This window comes from Felis catus, chromosome A3 (genome assembly GCF_018350175.1).
Source record: "Felis catus isolate Fca126 chromosome A3, F.catus_Fca126_mat1.0, whole genome shotgun sequence".
In the NCBI taxonomy this organism is placed as follows: Eukaryota; Metazoa; Chordata; class Mammalia; order Carnivora; family Felidae; genus Felis; species Felis catus.
The window spans coordinates 104,163,100-104,180,222 of NC_058370.1; the positions used below are offsets into that span (position 1 = coordinate 104,163,100).

Below are 17,123 nucleotides of genomic sequence, written 5' to 3' on the forward strand. Positions count from 1 at the left end.
CAGTGATGTAAATTCAAATCAGAGTCGACTACCTTCGTGGCACCCATAGCTTGGAAAGTCACAGCTAACCTTGAAGGGGTCAGCGCTGCCAGCATCCCGTTGAATCTTGCACTCTTGTTCTTAATAGGGGAAGGGGACCGCCCATCTGGAGCCACAGAGCCAAACCTAGGGTAGGGAAGAAGCAGGTGGAAAAGAGGGGCAGGGTTAACACAAAAGAAGAACTTGGCACCACTAGAAAGGATACCATATGCACACAGAGGGATGTCCCACAGGTCTCCGGATCCAGGAACCGCCCTCGCAAGATAGCAGAGTCAAGGGTGAGACAAGATGTCCTCAGGAGACTCTGACAGAGGCTTGACCCATGAAAAGTAAAAGCAGGTTCCCTGCCACCACCAGCCCGTGACTCAGTAGCGGCTCCCGGCAAAAAGAAGGATGAGGACCACCCTCAATGAGCCAACGGCAGAGCCCGAGTGTGAAGACCACACATCGATCCGCTTTTTCGTGGTTGATATATAATTCAAATACCATAAAATCCTTTCTAAAGCGTGCAATGCAATGGTTTTTAGCACCTTCACAAACTTGTACAACCATTACCACTATCCAATTCCAAAACATTTTACCACCCCAAAAGGAACCTCATACTATTAGCGGTCACTCCCCATCATACCCCCAGGCCCTGGAAACCATGAAGCTGCTTTCTATCTCTATGGATGTGTCTACTCTGGACATTTCACATCAGCGGAATCATACCACGTGTGGCTTTTGTGTCTGCCTCCATTCACTCAGCTCACTGTGTTCAAGGTTCACGCATGGTTTAGCATGTATCATATACTTCCTTCCTTTTCGCGGGCCAATGATACTCCATTGTATGGAGTCACCGTATTTTGCTTATCCATTCATCCGTTGATCGGCACTTGGGTCCTTTCCCCTCTACGGATACGATGAATATTTACGCTATGCACACTTGTGTACAAGTTTTTGGGCGGACATGTTTTCAATTCTCTTGTGAACAATGTTTCCACACCTACCCAGGAACAGAGCTGCCGCTGGCTCCTACGAAAATTGTAAACTTTTGAAGAAGTGCCAAACTCTTTTCCAAATCAGCGACACCATTTACATTCCCACCAGCAGCATAGGAGGGTTTCAATTTTTCCACATCCTCGCCAACCCTTATTATGGCCTGCCTCTTTTATTACAGCCATCTGAGCAGGTGCAAAATGGTGTCTCATTGCGGTTTTGATTGGCATTTCCCTAATGACACTGAGGCTGAGCATCTTTTCATGGGCTCAGTAGCCATTTGCATATCTTCTTGGGAGAAATGTCTATTCAGATCTTTGCTCATTTTTCAAGTGGGTCATTTTTCTTTTTATTGTTGAACTGTAATAGTTCCTTTTGTATTCTGGAGACTACATATGTATGATTTGCAAATGACCTACATGGTATACATGTATCATATATATTACAACATATGTGATTTCCAAATATTTTCTTCCATTCTGTGCATCGTCTTTTCACTTTCTTCATAGTGTCCTTTGAGTTGCAAAAGTTTTTTTAATTTCATTGAAGTCTAACTTATCTCTGTTTTTGTTTGATTGTTTGTGCTTTGGTGCTTAAATTAAGGTCACAAAGATTCACACCTATGTTTTCTTCTAAGAGCTTTACAGTTTTGGCCCTTACATTTACATCTATGATCCCTTTTTTTTTTTTTTTTTTTTTGAGAGAGAGAGAGAAAGAATGAGAGAGCTCAAGTCAGGGAGAGAAGCAGAGGAGGAGGAGGAGGAGGAGGAGAGAGAGAGAGAGAGAGAGAGAGAGAGAGAGAGAATATCTCCAGCAGGCTCCACCCTCAGTGCAGAGCCCGCTTGCAGGGTCGATCCCACAGTCCTGGGATCATGACCCGAGCTGAACTCAAGAGCTGGATGCCCAGGACACTCAACCGACTGAGCCACCCAGGCGCCTCTATCTGTGATCCATTTTGAGTTAATTTTTATATATGGGATGAGATAAGAGTCCAAATTCAGGCTTTTGCATGTGAATACCCAGTTGTCCCCACACTATTTCTTGAAAAGACTATTCGTTCCTCGTTAAATTGTCTTGTCACCCTTGTTGAATATTTATTTCCCATAAATGTAAGAATTTATTCCTTGACTCTCCATTCTACTTCACTGTCTGCATATCTATCCTTATGCCAATACAGTGGTTTTTCTTTTTCTTTTTTGCCTCCCACCTGCTTTCAGGGGGATCCACTATAATAATCACACTGTCTCAATTACTATAGATTTGTAATAAATTTTCAGATCAGAAGTGTGAGTCTCCTACTTTGTTCTTCTTTAGCAAGATTGTTTTGGCTATTCTGAATCTCTTGTGTTGCCATATAAATTTTAGGATCAGTTTCTCGATTTCTGAAAATAATAAAAGGTAACTGGGATTTTGATAGGGATTCCAATGAATCTAAACATCTATTTATTGGAATACTTTTTATCAACACCCCAAAAATGGGGCTCCTCCTTCAAAATACCTGTGTTGCGACTGCTATTCTCTGGTATATTGGGGGCAGTTTAAATACCAATGGAATGGCTTTAAAATCAAATCTTGCTTGGGGCACATGGGTGGCTCCATCGGTTAAGTGTCCTACTCCTGATTTAGGCTCAGGTCATGATCTCACGGTTCGTGGGATCACAATCTGAGTCAAAATCAAGAGTCATCAATCCCCGAGTCGAGTTCCACGCTGACAGCCTGGACCCTGCTTGGGATTCTCTCTCTCTGCCTCTCCCCCCGCTTGCGTGCGTGCTCTCTCTTGCGTGATCTCCCTCTCTCTGTCCCTCTCTCTGAAAATAAATAAGCTGTAAATATAAAATAAAATCTTGCTTATCAAAAAAAATTCTATGTTATTCTCAAACCTTCTACAGATCATGTAGTTCACTATCACTTTTCTTTCTGGTTGAATCTAACTTCCTAATCTCGAGGGCATTGGATGAATGCTAAACCAATGGGTCCAGCTTCTAGCAGACTGGCCAGGCCACTGAGAGCTCATTAGAGTGGGTGAGACATGGGGAGCTCCACATGTGGCTTTCCTTCCCTCTTCCCCATCTCCCAGAGCGGAGTGCGGCTGATAAGTGGCCAGGAAATGGGCAGGCACCTCTGGGGAAGGCTGGCAGTCCTCAGAGCTGCTGTCACGGGCACAGATAGCTCCTGAGGGGGCCTAAGGGTTTCAGCACACATCAGGATCACTGCGAAGATGCTTTTGTTGTTACTGTTTTATTTCCTACCACTTCACGGCGGGGGAGGTGGGTAGTCAACGGAATTTGGTCCTCTTACAGTTTGTTTCCCACACATTTTTCTTAAACTTTTGGCATCTGCTGGCAAGGGCTTGCAGGCAATGAAAAGGAGTGAAGTGTTAAAGAAAAATCTATCATAAAGCAGGGAGACAGCTGATTATGCACAGCTTGATTGATTGCTTTTTCACAGATTTCAATAGCACTGGAGGTCAGGATTTTCATCGGATACATGAAATGCTGTTGAGAAAAATAAAGGTAATTCGTGTTTCTTGGCCTTGGCAAAGCGTAATGTGAACCCCTAGAGCTCCACCCCCAAAGTGCGCCCGAAGAAGAAGCCTTCACCTCATCATTTAACCCACCCCTGACACCAGTGGGATGCTGGGAAATAGTGACACTGAGCATCTCTGACATTATCCATCCAAGTAGTACGGGTTACAACAGCCTATTAAGCTGAAAGGCGGTACCTTATCTCCTGCCACCCGCAAAGAAGACAAACACTACCTGGTGTATAATAGAAAAAAAATTTTTTTTCAAGGAAACAACCTAAATGCCCAACAATAAGGGATGGATTACATAAATCATAGATCACTTATTCAACAGTCTATCATGGCAATATTGAAAATGGTAATGCGTATATGTAATTACGGTTGCATAAAAACATTTGACATAATGTTAAACAGGAATTAAGAATTATAAAACATAGAATTTATAAGTGGATCTCATGCAGTAAAAATTAAACATACCTCTGTCTGTTGGTACATTAGCATGGAAAAAAAGTCTAGAGTTACATGTTAGAGTGTGTGCAACAATCATTAAGTCTGGGTAACAGCATTCTGGGTAATATTCATTTATTTCTACTTTTGTATCCACATTTTCCAGTGGGTAGTCAAGAGACTTCTGGGAGTGGTTCGAAGACAGCCTAGACGTGCAGCCCACAAGACGGAGACACCAGGCCTAGTTTGCGAGAGCAACGAGATCATACACACAGTCAACCTGAGTTAAAGAGAAAACTACTCACTTATCCAGAAGGTTCTCCCTTGGTATCCGAACCTCGTGAAATATTAAAATCCCATTATCCACACCACGCAGGCCTAGAGAGAGCAGAAGAGAGCTGCAGGGGGCAAATCCGTGCTAGCATCTGAACCACCACCCCTGCTCCTTCCCAGGCCTGTCTCCACTAAAACTCAAAACCCTTTTTTGCACTCCCAGAATGGCTGATGCTTCCCTATTTGGGGTGGGGGTGGGGATGCTCTCTGTTTTCTTGAGGAGCTGTGCCTTCTGTGCTCCTGGGCTCAGGTGGAGGATCTCTGTGCTGTGACTTGGAAGGGAAGAGCCCTAGGCAACAGAAGGAATGTCAGCCTGAACTCAGAGAAGGCAGGAAAACCGCTTACTCCTCCAGTGATAAAGAAGTCAAATTTTTCCTCTTTCCCAGCGCTTCCTTCCCAGCACAAGGGATACATGTGTGAAGCCAAGTGTCTAAAAAGACAAGAGAAAATGGCCACAAGAACAGCAGTGGGTGGTTGGGGTGACCCAACTCCCCAGAAGGTTCCTGAAAGCCCCTGGGCCCTTTTCTTAATGATACCTATCAGAGTCTGGGGTCTACTTTTTATTCATTTTGCACTTAGAAAGATTTAATCTGAAGGGGAAAAAAAGTCTTTACTTAGTAAATGTCTTTATTTAGAACATCACCCCTTGACAAGGACATGGTTGCAGGTAGGAGCTTACAAGGAAACCAAAGCAGACTTTCTGAAGTTGCCCGTGTTTTCAATGTCTGGCACCACTTCACAAGAGCTGGGTCGTCTGCTCAAGAGGTGCTTTCAAGGGGCAAGGCCAGCAAGGGCCTCAGTCACCCCTGAGAGATACAATTAGAGCACTCACAACCCCACCCGCCGCCCATTCCAGCAGCCATGGCGGCGGTCAGTAAACACTGACAGGCCGAGGCGAGACTATCCCCTCGACCAAAGGATCGGCTTCTTCTCCCTCTTTTCTTTTTCTTCTTTCCTTTTTCCTTCTCCCCACCTGTTTCTTTGGTTTGATTTGGCCTTGGCTGTGGACAACCAGGGGAGCCCACGGGTATGGCCTGCTCTCACCAAGTGTTATAAATTGAATTGTGCCCCCCGCCCTCCAAAATCCACACGTTCGAGTTCTAACCCCCAGTACTTATGAATGTGACCTTATTTGCAGATAGGGTCTTTACAGAGATAACAAAGTCAAGAAAAGATCATTAGGGTTGTCCTAATCCAATGGACTGGTGTCCTTATTAAAAGGGGAAATCTGGGGTGCCTGGGTGGCGCAGTCGGTTAAGCGTCCGACTTCAGCCAGGTCACGATCTCGCGGTCCGTGAGTTCGAGCCCCGCGTCGGGCTCTGGGCTGATGGCTCAGAGCCTGGAGCCTGTTTCCGATTCTGTGTCTCCCTCTCTCTCTGCCCCTCCCCCGTTCATGCTCTGTCTCTCTCTGTCCCAAAAATAAATAAACGTTGAAAAAAAAATTAAAAAATAAAATAAAAGGGGAAATCTGAACACAGACACGCGCACGAGAAGGGAGAACGCCATGTAAGCATGGAGACAGACATGGACAAGCCAAGGAGAGAGGCCTGGCACAGATTCCCCCTCACAGCCCTCAGAAGGAACCAACCCTGCCAGCACCTTGGCCTTGGACTTAGAGCCTCCAGAGCCGTGAGACAATACAGTGCTGTTGTTTAAGCCACTCAGCCTACGGTACAACAACCCCAGCAAACCGGGCCAGTCCTTAGGATTCATCAGGGGCCTCCTGGGCACCAACACCAGGCTGTGGCTCAGGGGCAGGAGAGAGAGCACCTCAACTCACCCTCTGAGAGCCCACACATCCAAGAAGAGGAGAGGAGGCAAAATTACCCAGGGCGAAGCCGCCTCGCGACTAGAAAATGCGAGAGGCTGGGAGAAAATGAGGCCAGTGCATATTCCTAAATGGCAATCCTCAACATTCCCCAACAGTTCTCACATAAAAGACTCTCGTCGGGCTTCAAAATCAGAGTCTTCTCTGCCTTCACTGCTTTGGTGAATTATTTTAGATTCTCCCTCGGGTTGGGGGAGGGAGGCAGGGAACAGCAAAAGATGCAGATGAGGGTAGGAGAGGGGTCACCTGGGGGCTCACCTTCTTTGTACATCATATCAACGGCCGTCACTCCTGGGTACGAGCTTCCGCTTTCATCGCGGACAGGAACAATGCAACAGGGGGGCCCTAAGGATGACAAAGAGACAGCGCTAAACTCTCTTTTCAGGGCACTTGCGTGGCTCAGTCAGTTAAGCATCTGACTAGATATCAGCTCAGGTCACGATCTCATGGTTCAGGGGATCGAACCCCGAGTCAGGCTTTGTGCTGACAGTGCACAATCTGCTTGGGATTCTGTCTCCCTCTCTCTCTGCCCCCCTGACCCCCGCTCGCTCTCTAGCTCTCTCAAAAATAAATAAATAAGCATTAAAAAAGAAATAAAATAAACTCTCTTTTCTAAAGATATAATTAGAGCTTTATTCATTTCCTGGGACAGTACACAATTGTGTTGATCCTGAAGCTCAGTCAGTTCTATGACTGAATCGTATACAGCAGTCCCCCCGCCCTTGTTCACAGGGATATGTTCCAAGACCCCAGTGAATGCCTGAAACCACAGATAGTACCAACCCCATCTATACATGCCATGCGTTTTCCTATACATACATGCCTATGATAATGTTTAATTTAGGAATAAGGCCCAGTAAGAGATTAACAACAATAACTAATAATAAAATAGAACAATTATAACCCTATGCTATAGTAAGAGTTATGTGGGGGCACCTGGGTAGCTCAGTTAGTTGAACGTCCAACTTCAGCTCAGGTCATGATCTCACGGCTCGTGAGTTCAAGCCCCACATGGGGCTCTCTGCTGTCAGCAGAAAACCCGCTTTAGATCCTCTGTCCCCCTCTCTCTGTCCCTCCCCTGCTTGTGCTCTCTCAAAAATAAATAAACTTTTTTTTTTAATTTTTTTTTAACGTTTATTTATTTTTGAGACAGAGAGAGACAGAGCATGAACAGGGGAGGAGCAGAAAGAGAGGGAGACACAGAATCCGAAACAGGCTCCAGGCCCTGAGCTGTCAGCCCAGAGTCCGACGCGGGGCTCGAACTCACGGACCGTGAGATCATGACCTGAGCCGAAGTCGGATGCTTAACCGACCAAGCCACCCAGGCGCCCCTAAACATTTTTAAAAAAGAGGTACATGACTGTGCTCTCTCTGTCTCAAAATATCTTCTTACATTGCACTCACCCTTCTCTTGATGGTATGAGATGATAAAATGTACAGGGAATGATGAGATGTGCGGGGAATGATGTAGCCCCTGGGATGCAGAGAACACTACTACTGACCCTCTGACCGCACGTCGGAAGAAGGATCATCTCTTTCCAGGCTACAGCTGACTGCAGGTAACGGAAACCATGGAAAGCAAAACCGTGGGTAAGCTGGGGGGGACTACTGTCATGCCAAAATGTAATCATAAATTTTGTCATCGTAAATATTTAAGAGATAAAGTTGGTACTGAATTTTATACAAGCCAAAAACGGTGCCGTAAAATGCACTTTCAGGGTAAAGCACTTGCTGGAAAATAGTAATCGTAAAGAAAATTATTCTCGCTTTCTGCGCCAGCAACAAACCTTGAGACCTTCCATTTACGATGAGCTGAGCAAACACGGCCGCGTAATTCCCATGCATCGCGTTTCCGACGAACATCTTCTCAGCATTTTCACACGGCGTGTCAATTACGAACTCCTACACAGAAAAAGCGCGTTCGAGTTTCTGCTTTCTTATGGCTCATTTCAACCCGTTGGCTCAGTGCAGTAAAGACTGTGAAATAGAACCACATCATGACCTCACAGCAGAGGAGCAGGCAAACCCCCCCAACCCCTGGTGATATATACTCTCACTCCCAAACACCCCACTGGCAAGGCTCACAGGGAAAGACGGGACATCTAATGACCTGGGACCCCTAGCTGGATGAGTCCACATCTATGTGTTTTATTTTGCCTGCTGGGCATTGCCCCTTCTGGCCAAATGACTTAGTTCCTCATGCCCTCCACTCTTGCCCAGGCCTTAAAAATCCCTACCTCATTGATATGGGTCTGTTGTTTAAATAGCAACCAACTGAGGGCCAAAACCATATGCCTGGCTGATAGCAAGCCTAATAGACAACGATGACCTATTTCCACCATGGCTTAGAATCTCAGTCCACACAATTCTGATTTTTATAAAAAGAAAAAACCTCATCGGACCCTTAGGATGATTGTTTCAGAACCTGCCCCTCTGTTTTCCTGGTCAATGAAGATAATAATTAAAAGTTCCCCCAAATGCATAAGCCCTTAAACTGAAGCACTGGTAAATAACTCTCCATCTTATAAGGGAAAGAACCTTACAATATGCCACCCAGTTTGTCTCCACAGCATGACCGGGGATTCCAGCCCCATACAGCCTGAGATAAACTTGGGTCAGAAGAACACACAGGGCTTTTGTTTTCAGGCTCTGCTCAATCTCGGTCTTCTCTTTCCCCCTCTCCAGAAGCCAGTAGAGAATCCCAGTGGAAATGCTCCCCTTCACCTCCAATTCTGCCTGCCACCCGAGTTACCCTTCAACCTCTTGCCAAGAAGGGACTGACAATAACTGTCAGCTCTGAATGCGGGGTCCCCGGGACAGGTCGGAGAATCCAGGGGAAATGGCAAAAGGCCAGGATTGCACCTTTCATTGGAGCTGACAGTGTCGAAGATGTGGTTGAACTAAACCAACAAGCGACTGATTGTGCGAAGATTATCTCAGAATTCAGATTTTCAGGTGCATGGACTACACTTTCCCACTGGCCAAGAAATACACTCCTGAAGCCTAAGGAAACATTCTCTGACATATGTTTGCACAGGGAAACTTCTAACATGTGCGAGCGCTTTTCGGAAACGTAAGTGGACAAGCTGAATCTTTTTTTTAAGAGAAGTCTCTGGAGACTGCCCTTGTCTTATCAGGTCAGCCAGGACTTCTCAAAGAAAGGAATTATTTGAGGCTGGAGGCAGTAACAACAACAACGAAAACACCACACACACACACACACACACACACACACACACACACACACACCATCAAAAAAAAAAAAAAAACCCCACAAAACCCCATGTGGTGAAGAGATGCTTACCCCTGGAGGGTAGGAAGAGAAGTAGTAGAATGACCCTGTCCTGGCAGGAAAGATCTGGTGAGCTGGGGAAGAGGCAGGAGGCCATCCATCCCCGTACACATCTGATATACTCTGGGAAAGGAGGTTTGTCACTTCTGGCAAAGACACTTGATTTGGAAAGTTTGCATAAACCAAAATGCTGGCGTTAAGGCAGCATCTAAATAATGCACACCATGTGTGTTGGTTCCTACCATAATTAGTTGTTGAAGGCCAACCAACTGGTCAGTGCTGTAAGCACTAGAACAAAACAAAACAAAACAAAAAAAGTCTTTGGCCCGAGAGCTCTTAGCCTCATTCATTTTTGCTATTTAGCGCAAAATGTAAAAATAAACCTCTCTCTGGCTTCTTAATTATCCGTACCACTAACCCAGCCACTGTCCAAAAAAATAAAAATAAAACAGCCAACCCACAGAGAAGAATAACCAAGAAAATGTAAGAGATTGGAACAGTCCTTGAGGGAGAGAGGGCTCATTCGATACGCTCTAGCATTTTAAAAGGGAAACGAGGGGGGAAACACAGAAAGCGATGAGGGAGAAACCCGTCCCCCTGCTCTGTCAGTTCTCAGTGGCTTGAGTTTATGATGGGCTCATTCTCTCTCTCACTCCTACCGGAGGCACAGCGCTCTCCAGAGTGTCCTCATCATTATGATTTCAACTTTGCGGCTCCCCTGCAGGAAGCGGCAGCTGCGGAAGCACACCAGGTAGCTAAATCGTTTATGCTGCTTGGGGCAAAGGGGACCCACACGGGAAAGTGATTTGGGCGGGGAAAAAAATAATAATTGTAAAAAGAAACAAATAAGAACTCTGGATGCAGTTCCCCCCCCCACCCACCGCCCCCCGCCCTTTAACAAGAGCAAGGTGACCTCAGTACCATGGTTTAGGGAGAGAAAAAACTGACCGACCTAAAACCCAAAAGATGTGCGGTCAGCATCCCACCACTGGCAGAGGAGCTCAACTGTTAAGGGCAGTCCCACCCACTTGAACCAGACTCGCTCATTAACCACGTACTCAGAGCCCGTTTTTCCTACCGTCTGTGAGCCTCAGTTTCTCTGCCTAGAAAATAGGGACAATAATACCTTCCTATAAAACTATAGGATAGTTAACACAATGTTACATGTAGACTGCTTAGCCTGATGCCTAGCACACATGTGCTACATTACCAGAAGCGGCTTACCATCACGTTTACGGGATGGTTATTGCGAGGGAAGACAGTAAACTAAACAGAAGGGGGTTGACACTGAGCCAGGCGCATAGCAAGCATTCAATAACTGTCAGTCCTTATTCTTGCTATGACCTTGGACATCACTGACAATTGTAGAGAACTATCACCTGGGCAGGACAGGACGAACATAGTCCCAAACAACCATCATTTGAATCTGTCATTCTAAACTCTGATCACCTCTATGGGGCGCCTGGGTGGCTCAGTCGGTCACGGGTCCGACTTCGGCTCGGGTCATGATCTCGCGGTTCGTGAGTTCCAGCCCCACGTCGGGCTCTGTGCTGACAGCCAGAGCCTGGAGCCTGCTTCAGATTCTGTGTCTCCCTCTCTCTCTGGCCCTTCCCCTCTCGAGCTCTGTCTCTCGCTCTTTCTCTCAAAAATAAATAAACATTTAAAAAAAACGTAAACTCTGATCACCTCAATTAGCATTTGTGGGCCAGGAAAACCTGCTAACAAAAAATTCAGATTCTGAAAGACAAACTCAGAAAAAATGAAGAACAGACTGAGTAGCCATACCTACACTCATGTACCATACTTGCACACATATATTTACCCAAACTCATTTCTAGAAAGAACTCCAAAATTTATGTATTCCTTTGTAGTTCTTAGGAAAGCCCAAAATCAAATAAGAAACTATGAAGGGGAGTGAAATAAATAAATAGTTACTGTCTTTTTTTTTTAATGTTTATTTATTTTTGAGAGAAAGAGACAAAGCATCAGTGGGAGAGGGGCAGAGAGAGAGGGAGACACAGAATCAAAAGCAGGCTCCAGGCTCCGGGCTGTCAGCACAGGGCCTGACGCGGGGCTCGAACTCACAAACTGTGACATGAGATCATGACCTGAGCTGAGAGGAGATCATGACCGGACGCTTAAACGACTGAACCACCCAGGCACCCCAATAGTTACTTTCTTTATTCAGGGGGAGCAGGAGCTAAAGAAATAGTGATATCTGTAGATTTATACAGCAGGGTTTTCACCTTGCATCAGTGGAGAGAGATCAATTTAGAGTCTTTTAAAAAAATTTTTTTTAACGTTTATTTATTTTTGAGACAGAGAGAGACAGAGCATGAATGGGGGGAGGGTCAGAGAGAGAGGGAGACACAGAATCCGAAGCAGGCTCCAGGTTCTGAGCCGTCAGCACAGAGCCCGACGCGGGGCTCGAACTCACGGACCGCAAGATCATGACCTGAGCCGAAGTCGGACGTTTAACCGACTGAGCCACCCAGGCGCCCCTAGAGAGTCTTGATGGACTGTTTTTTATGAGAATGGAAGGAAAACTAATAAAGTTCATCACATACAGCAAACATAGTAAAAGTTAAGACCGTTTTGTGAAATTCTGTTTTGGTTGCCATGTGAATTCTCACGCAGGTCACGGTTAAAAACACGGCCTAATGCCAGTAATGAGGGTGTGGCTCCCAGTAAGGATGCCCCAGCCCACGCAGCACCCTCCTGCCACACGGGGCAAAGGGGAGTGCAGACAAAAGCATCACGTCCAGTCATTTACCTGCTGCTTTCGGGAAGGATGACAAAATGGCTCCAGTACTGTTCTCACAGAGTTGTCACAAGGCATCCAATTAATGAGTGCATGTGGAGAACGTGGAGTGGCGCCCACACATAGTGGGTGCCGTGAATGTGTTGGCCAATATTGGACATGTGAAAGCTGAGCGTATGCCCACCTCCACTGAAGCACTTACCCATTTGTTCGAATCTGAGCACCTCAGGCCAGACAGCACACACAGAGGATATGAGGTTGACCTCAGGAAGAAGGAGAGTCCTGTTCTGAACAGGTCTCCTGCCACCCTGAACTGCAGAACGATGGGCAGAATCCTCACCTGCGCAGAGAGGTCAGAGGTGGCTTGGGTCTGGATCCCTCTCACGTCGCTCCTGTGGCCCCTCTCGGTCACTGCGAACATCCCAGTGTATTTCTGCCCCTGGAGTTTCCCAGACAGTATAAGGGCAGTAGCTAGTCAGGTGGTTGCTCTAACGGAGACTTCTCTGATGATCAAGAGTATGAGTGAGGGGGGGAAGAGGTGAATTGGAGAGAATTGTAAGAATTCAGCCCGGCGGCAGCTAATGTGATAACAATACGACAATTTTTAGAAGCTAGTCTTGAAATTCTCACTCTGAACAAGATTCTTGCCGCCACCCATTCTCTGATTTCTTTTCTTGTTCTGCAAACATGCACACGCACACATCTAGCTACTGTGAACTTTTAAGGCTCTCCACGGAAGACATCTATTGAGGTACGTGCCATACCTGGAGTGGCTGAAGCCACTTAGTCACATGTCCCGGGCTTCCAAGATTCCTGACGGCGCCACCAAATAGCCAGTAAATTATTCCACGCTGAAAACAAGCACGACATCGGCCATCGTTAGCAACAGTCAACAACTTAATGACAACGAAACCCCTGGTCAAGGGCCACTCAGGGAGCGTCTGTTCAGCTCATCAAGCTTTACGTAAGCCCCACCAGCAGCAAGGCATCCGTGCCCTTCCTTTCATTGCCTGGGAAGCTCCAGTCCCTGTCAGCAGACATAGCCCATGGTTCCGTCACTTGGAGAGGAGGACCCAGCACCACAAAGTGTCAGTTCTCCATCCTCAGGGCTGCCCAGTTCAGCCCATCAAATGACTCTTTTTTTCTTCTTTCACTTTCCTTTCTTTCATTTCATCGTGGTGAGTATACTTTCTAATCCCCATTCCCTGTTTCCCTTAACTCCCCACCCTTCTCCCCTCTGGTAACTATCAGTTTGTTCTCTATAGTTAGGAGTCTGTTTCTTGGTTTGTCCTCTCTTCTCTCTTTCTTTCCCTTTGCTCATTTATTTCTTAAATTCCACATACAAGTGATGTCATATGGTATTTGTCTTTCTCTGACTTATTTTGCTTAGCGTTACACTCTCTAGCTCTATCCATGGGGTTGCAAATGCAAGATTTCATCCTTTTTTATTGCTGAATAATATTCCATTATGTATATATACCACATCTTCTTTATCCCTTCATCTTTGGTGGGCACTTGAGCTGCTTCCGTAGTTTGGCTATCGTGAATAATGCTGCAATAAATATAAGGGAGTACGTATCCCTTTGAATTACTGTTTTGGTATTCTTTGGGTAAATGCCTGGTAGTACAATTCCTGGAGAGTAGGGTAGTTTTATTTTTAATTATTTTTTTAAGTTTATTTATTTTTGAGAGAGAGAGAGAGATAGAGCATGTGCCAGGGAGGGGCAGAGAGAGACACACACAAAGAATCCGAAGCAGGCTCCAGGCTCTGAGCTGTCAGCACAGAGCCTGACGCAGGGCTCGAACTCATGGACCGTGAGATAATGACCTGAGCCTAAGTCAGACGCTCAACCGACTGAGCCACCCAGGTGCCCCCAGGGTAGTTCTATTTTTAACCTTTTGAGGAACTTCCAGCCTGTTTTCCACAGTGGCTGCACCACTTTGCATTCACACCAACAGTGCAAGAAGGTTCCATTTTCTCCACATCCTCACTAACACTTGTTTCTTGTGGTTTTGATTTTACCCATTCTGACAGGTGTGAGGTGATATCTCATTACACTTTTGATTTCCATTTCCCTGATGATGAGTGATGTTGAGCCCCTTTTCATGTGTCTGTTGGCCATCTGTGTGTCTTCTTTAGAAATGTCTGTTCGTGTCTTCTGCCCGTTTTTTAATTGGATTATTTGTTTTTTGGGTATTGAGTTGTATCAGTTCTTTCTATATTTTGGACACTAATCTTTTATTGAATATGTCATTTGCAAATATCTTTTCCCATTCAGTAGGTTGACTTTAGTTTTGTTGATTGTTCCTTTGTTAACTGTGCAGAAACATTCTGTTTTGATGTTTTCCCAATAGTTCATTTTTGCTTTTATTTCCTTTTCCTCAGGAGACATCGCTAGAAAACTGTTGTCATATAAAATGTCAGAGAGATTACTGCCTGTGCTCTCTTCTAGGATTTTTATGGTTTCAGTTCTCACATTTAGGTCTCTAATCCATTTTGAGTTTATTTTTGTGTATGGTGAAATCAGGTGGTCCAGTTTGATTATTTTCCATGTTGCTGTCTAGTTTCCCGACCACCATTTGTTGCAGAGACTTTTTCCCATTGTATATTCACTCCTCCTTTGTCAAAGATTAACTGACCGTATAATCGTGGGTTTATTTTTGGGTTTTCTGTTCAAGTCCATTGACCTACATCTCTATCTTTGTGCCAGTACCATACTGTTTTAATTACTACCGCTTTGTGATATAACTTGAAACCTGGAATTATGACACCACCAGTTGTGTCTGTCTTTCAAATGACCCTTCTGAATGTTCAGTCTGCCTTGTCTGCTCAAGGGCTAGCTTAGTGCCTGGTATGTAGAAGATGTGCAACAAAGTATTTGTGCACTGACCCCAGGCACTGGCCCAGCCTGCAGAGGTGAGCCCGGCCATGAGCAACAGGAAAGCTGATGGAAGATGCAATGCTGCAAAACGAGCAGGAACTCAGCCTGGGATGAGATGAGAGAGCTTGGGCTCAAAGCCCAGCTCTGCTACCCACTGGCTGTGGGACCTTGGACGAATAGCAATCCTTATTCCCACTTCCGACGAAAGCAGTGAGCGATGAGCGCCCCCACTCCTACTGAGCCCTCAGCCTTCCGAGCACTGAGCTTCACACACACAAGCTCGCTGATTCCCACAACCACCCTGGGAAAAACACATTATCACCCCCACGTGACAGATAAGGACACTGAGCTTCCAGAGAGGGGACTGGCCAGCCCAAGGCTGCACCCTGAGATGGCGAGCAGGGCTGGGGTCCCCACCCAAGCTGCCTCATGCCTAATAGCACTTCCTAAGGTTGCTGCGAGAAGTGACGGTCAACTGCCAAGTACTTTGGTCGTTTATAAACCCTGGGAAAGTGTTGCTGGCAAGAAGGAAGTGGAGGAGGGGAAAGATGAGGAGGAAGATGAGAAGGAAGGGTGACTGGAGTGAGGCCATTTGAAGGGAGCAGGGGACTGATGACAAAGACAGAAGAGCTCAGACAATGGCTGTGTTTGCAGGTTAGCACGCCTTCTCCTGCCCCAACCACACAGCCCTGGCTTTCCTCTGGGGAGCCCTCCTCCCCCACAATCAGTCCAAGTGGTTTGTGGCTGATGTTGACCTCCACCCCCAGCTCTAGGATAAGCCTGGGACCCAGGACTGGCCAATCTGTATAATATCAGGGCCCTACGGGATGGCTTCAGCATAGACCCATGATCTGGATGGATCCAACCAGAGTGGGCTCTGGGACACATGGGTGGACTAGTACGGAAAAGCAGCTCTCTCTTTTTCAATGCAATGGACCTGGAAGAACGGAGGCCCAGTGCCGCTGGCCGCTCTTGCCTTCGCAAGAACCGGTATATGAAACCAACACATGGGGTCAAGGTGGGGAGAAGGAGAAAAGCAGAGACATGAGAGAGACCAGGTGCCACACGTCCACCCCTGAACCCTGATGCACTCTGGACTCTTCAAATACAGCAGCCCCTAGGTACCTTTTCTTCCTGGGGGTCGCTATAATTGAATGAGCCTTAGCAGACAAAGTAACCCCAGGGAAGACCTTGCAGGAAGGGAAATGGTGGGAACAGAATCTTGAGATGCTCCTGTCCGGGAACTGGCACCAGCCTCGGGCGAGAACTCGTCCCTGTCCTCCACGTGCATGGTCAGCCTGGCACTCGCTGTCTTAAAGGGCACTTCAGCTTTAACAGCCTGACCAGCTGAAACGCTCTGACATTATGACAGACAAATGTCATTAATAGCATCTGACATATGGAGTGCTTTCATCTGGAGAAGCATAAAGTGTCCTCAGAAACGCTCGACACTCTGATGACTCAGCACCCCCTCCACAGAACCATTGTGATACGCTGCTAATTCCAGCCTGGAAAGATGCAATCAACCCAAATAGTAATGTTTCCCCCATAAGCCATCTTGGAAATCAAGTTAAAGAAAAGTGTTTTTCTAAAACTAAAACAGATTGAATTCTCTACCCCTAAATCTCTCTGGCGGGTGGCTAATGCATTCTTTACAAAGATAGCCCTTTTCTAGATTTTAAATCCTTCCCTCCTCTTTAGAAAAGGGAGGTGGGGCGAATGTTTCATCCACATGTTGAAAACCTCCATTCATTAAATGCCATTAGTAGGAGCACTGGGCTGGTGAGTGAAACCTGTAGGTTTGCAGAAACCGCAGCAGTTAACAGAGGCGGTGTCTGCATGGCCCCAATCCACACAGTCACTTAAAATGGGGGGATTTTCCCTCATGAGCTGGACAGTGTGTTCCCAAAGCCACATTCTCTGAAACGCAGATAATCTGACCAAATGGGGCCGACGCAGGGGGAGCCCCTGAGCATTCTATGCAGATGACTCCCTGGCCTAACATAAGCTTTCAGCAGGTGCCTCTCGTGAGTGGCAAG

General features: G+C 46.3%; 1 protein-coding gene across 1 annotated transcript in view; it reads right to left on the reverse strand.

The window, feature by feature from the left end:
- The window catches only part of ACOXL (acyl-CoA oxidase like), a 375,298-nt gene that overhangs the window by 290,105 nt on the left and 68,070 nt on the right, over positions 1–17,123 (reverse strand). The window contains 6 exon segments of the mRNA XM_045054588.1: positions 33–165; positions 4,294–4,366; positions 6,408–6,494; positions 7,937–8,051; positions 12,543–12,641; positions 12,967–13,053. Of these exon segments, the coding sequence (XP_044910523.1) occupies positions 33–165; positions 4,294–4,366; positions 6,408–6,494; positions 7,937–8,051; positions 12,543–12,641; positions 12,967–13,053 (594 nt within the window).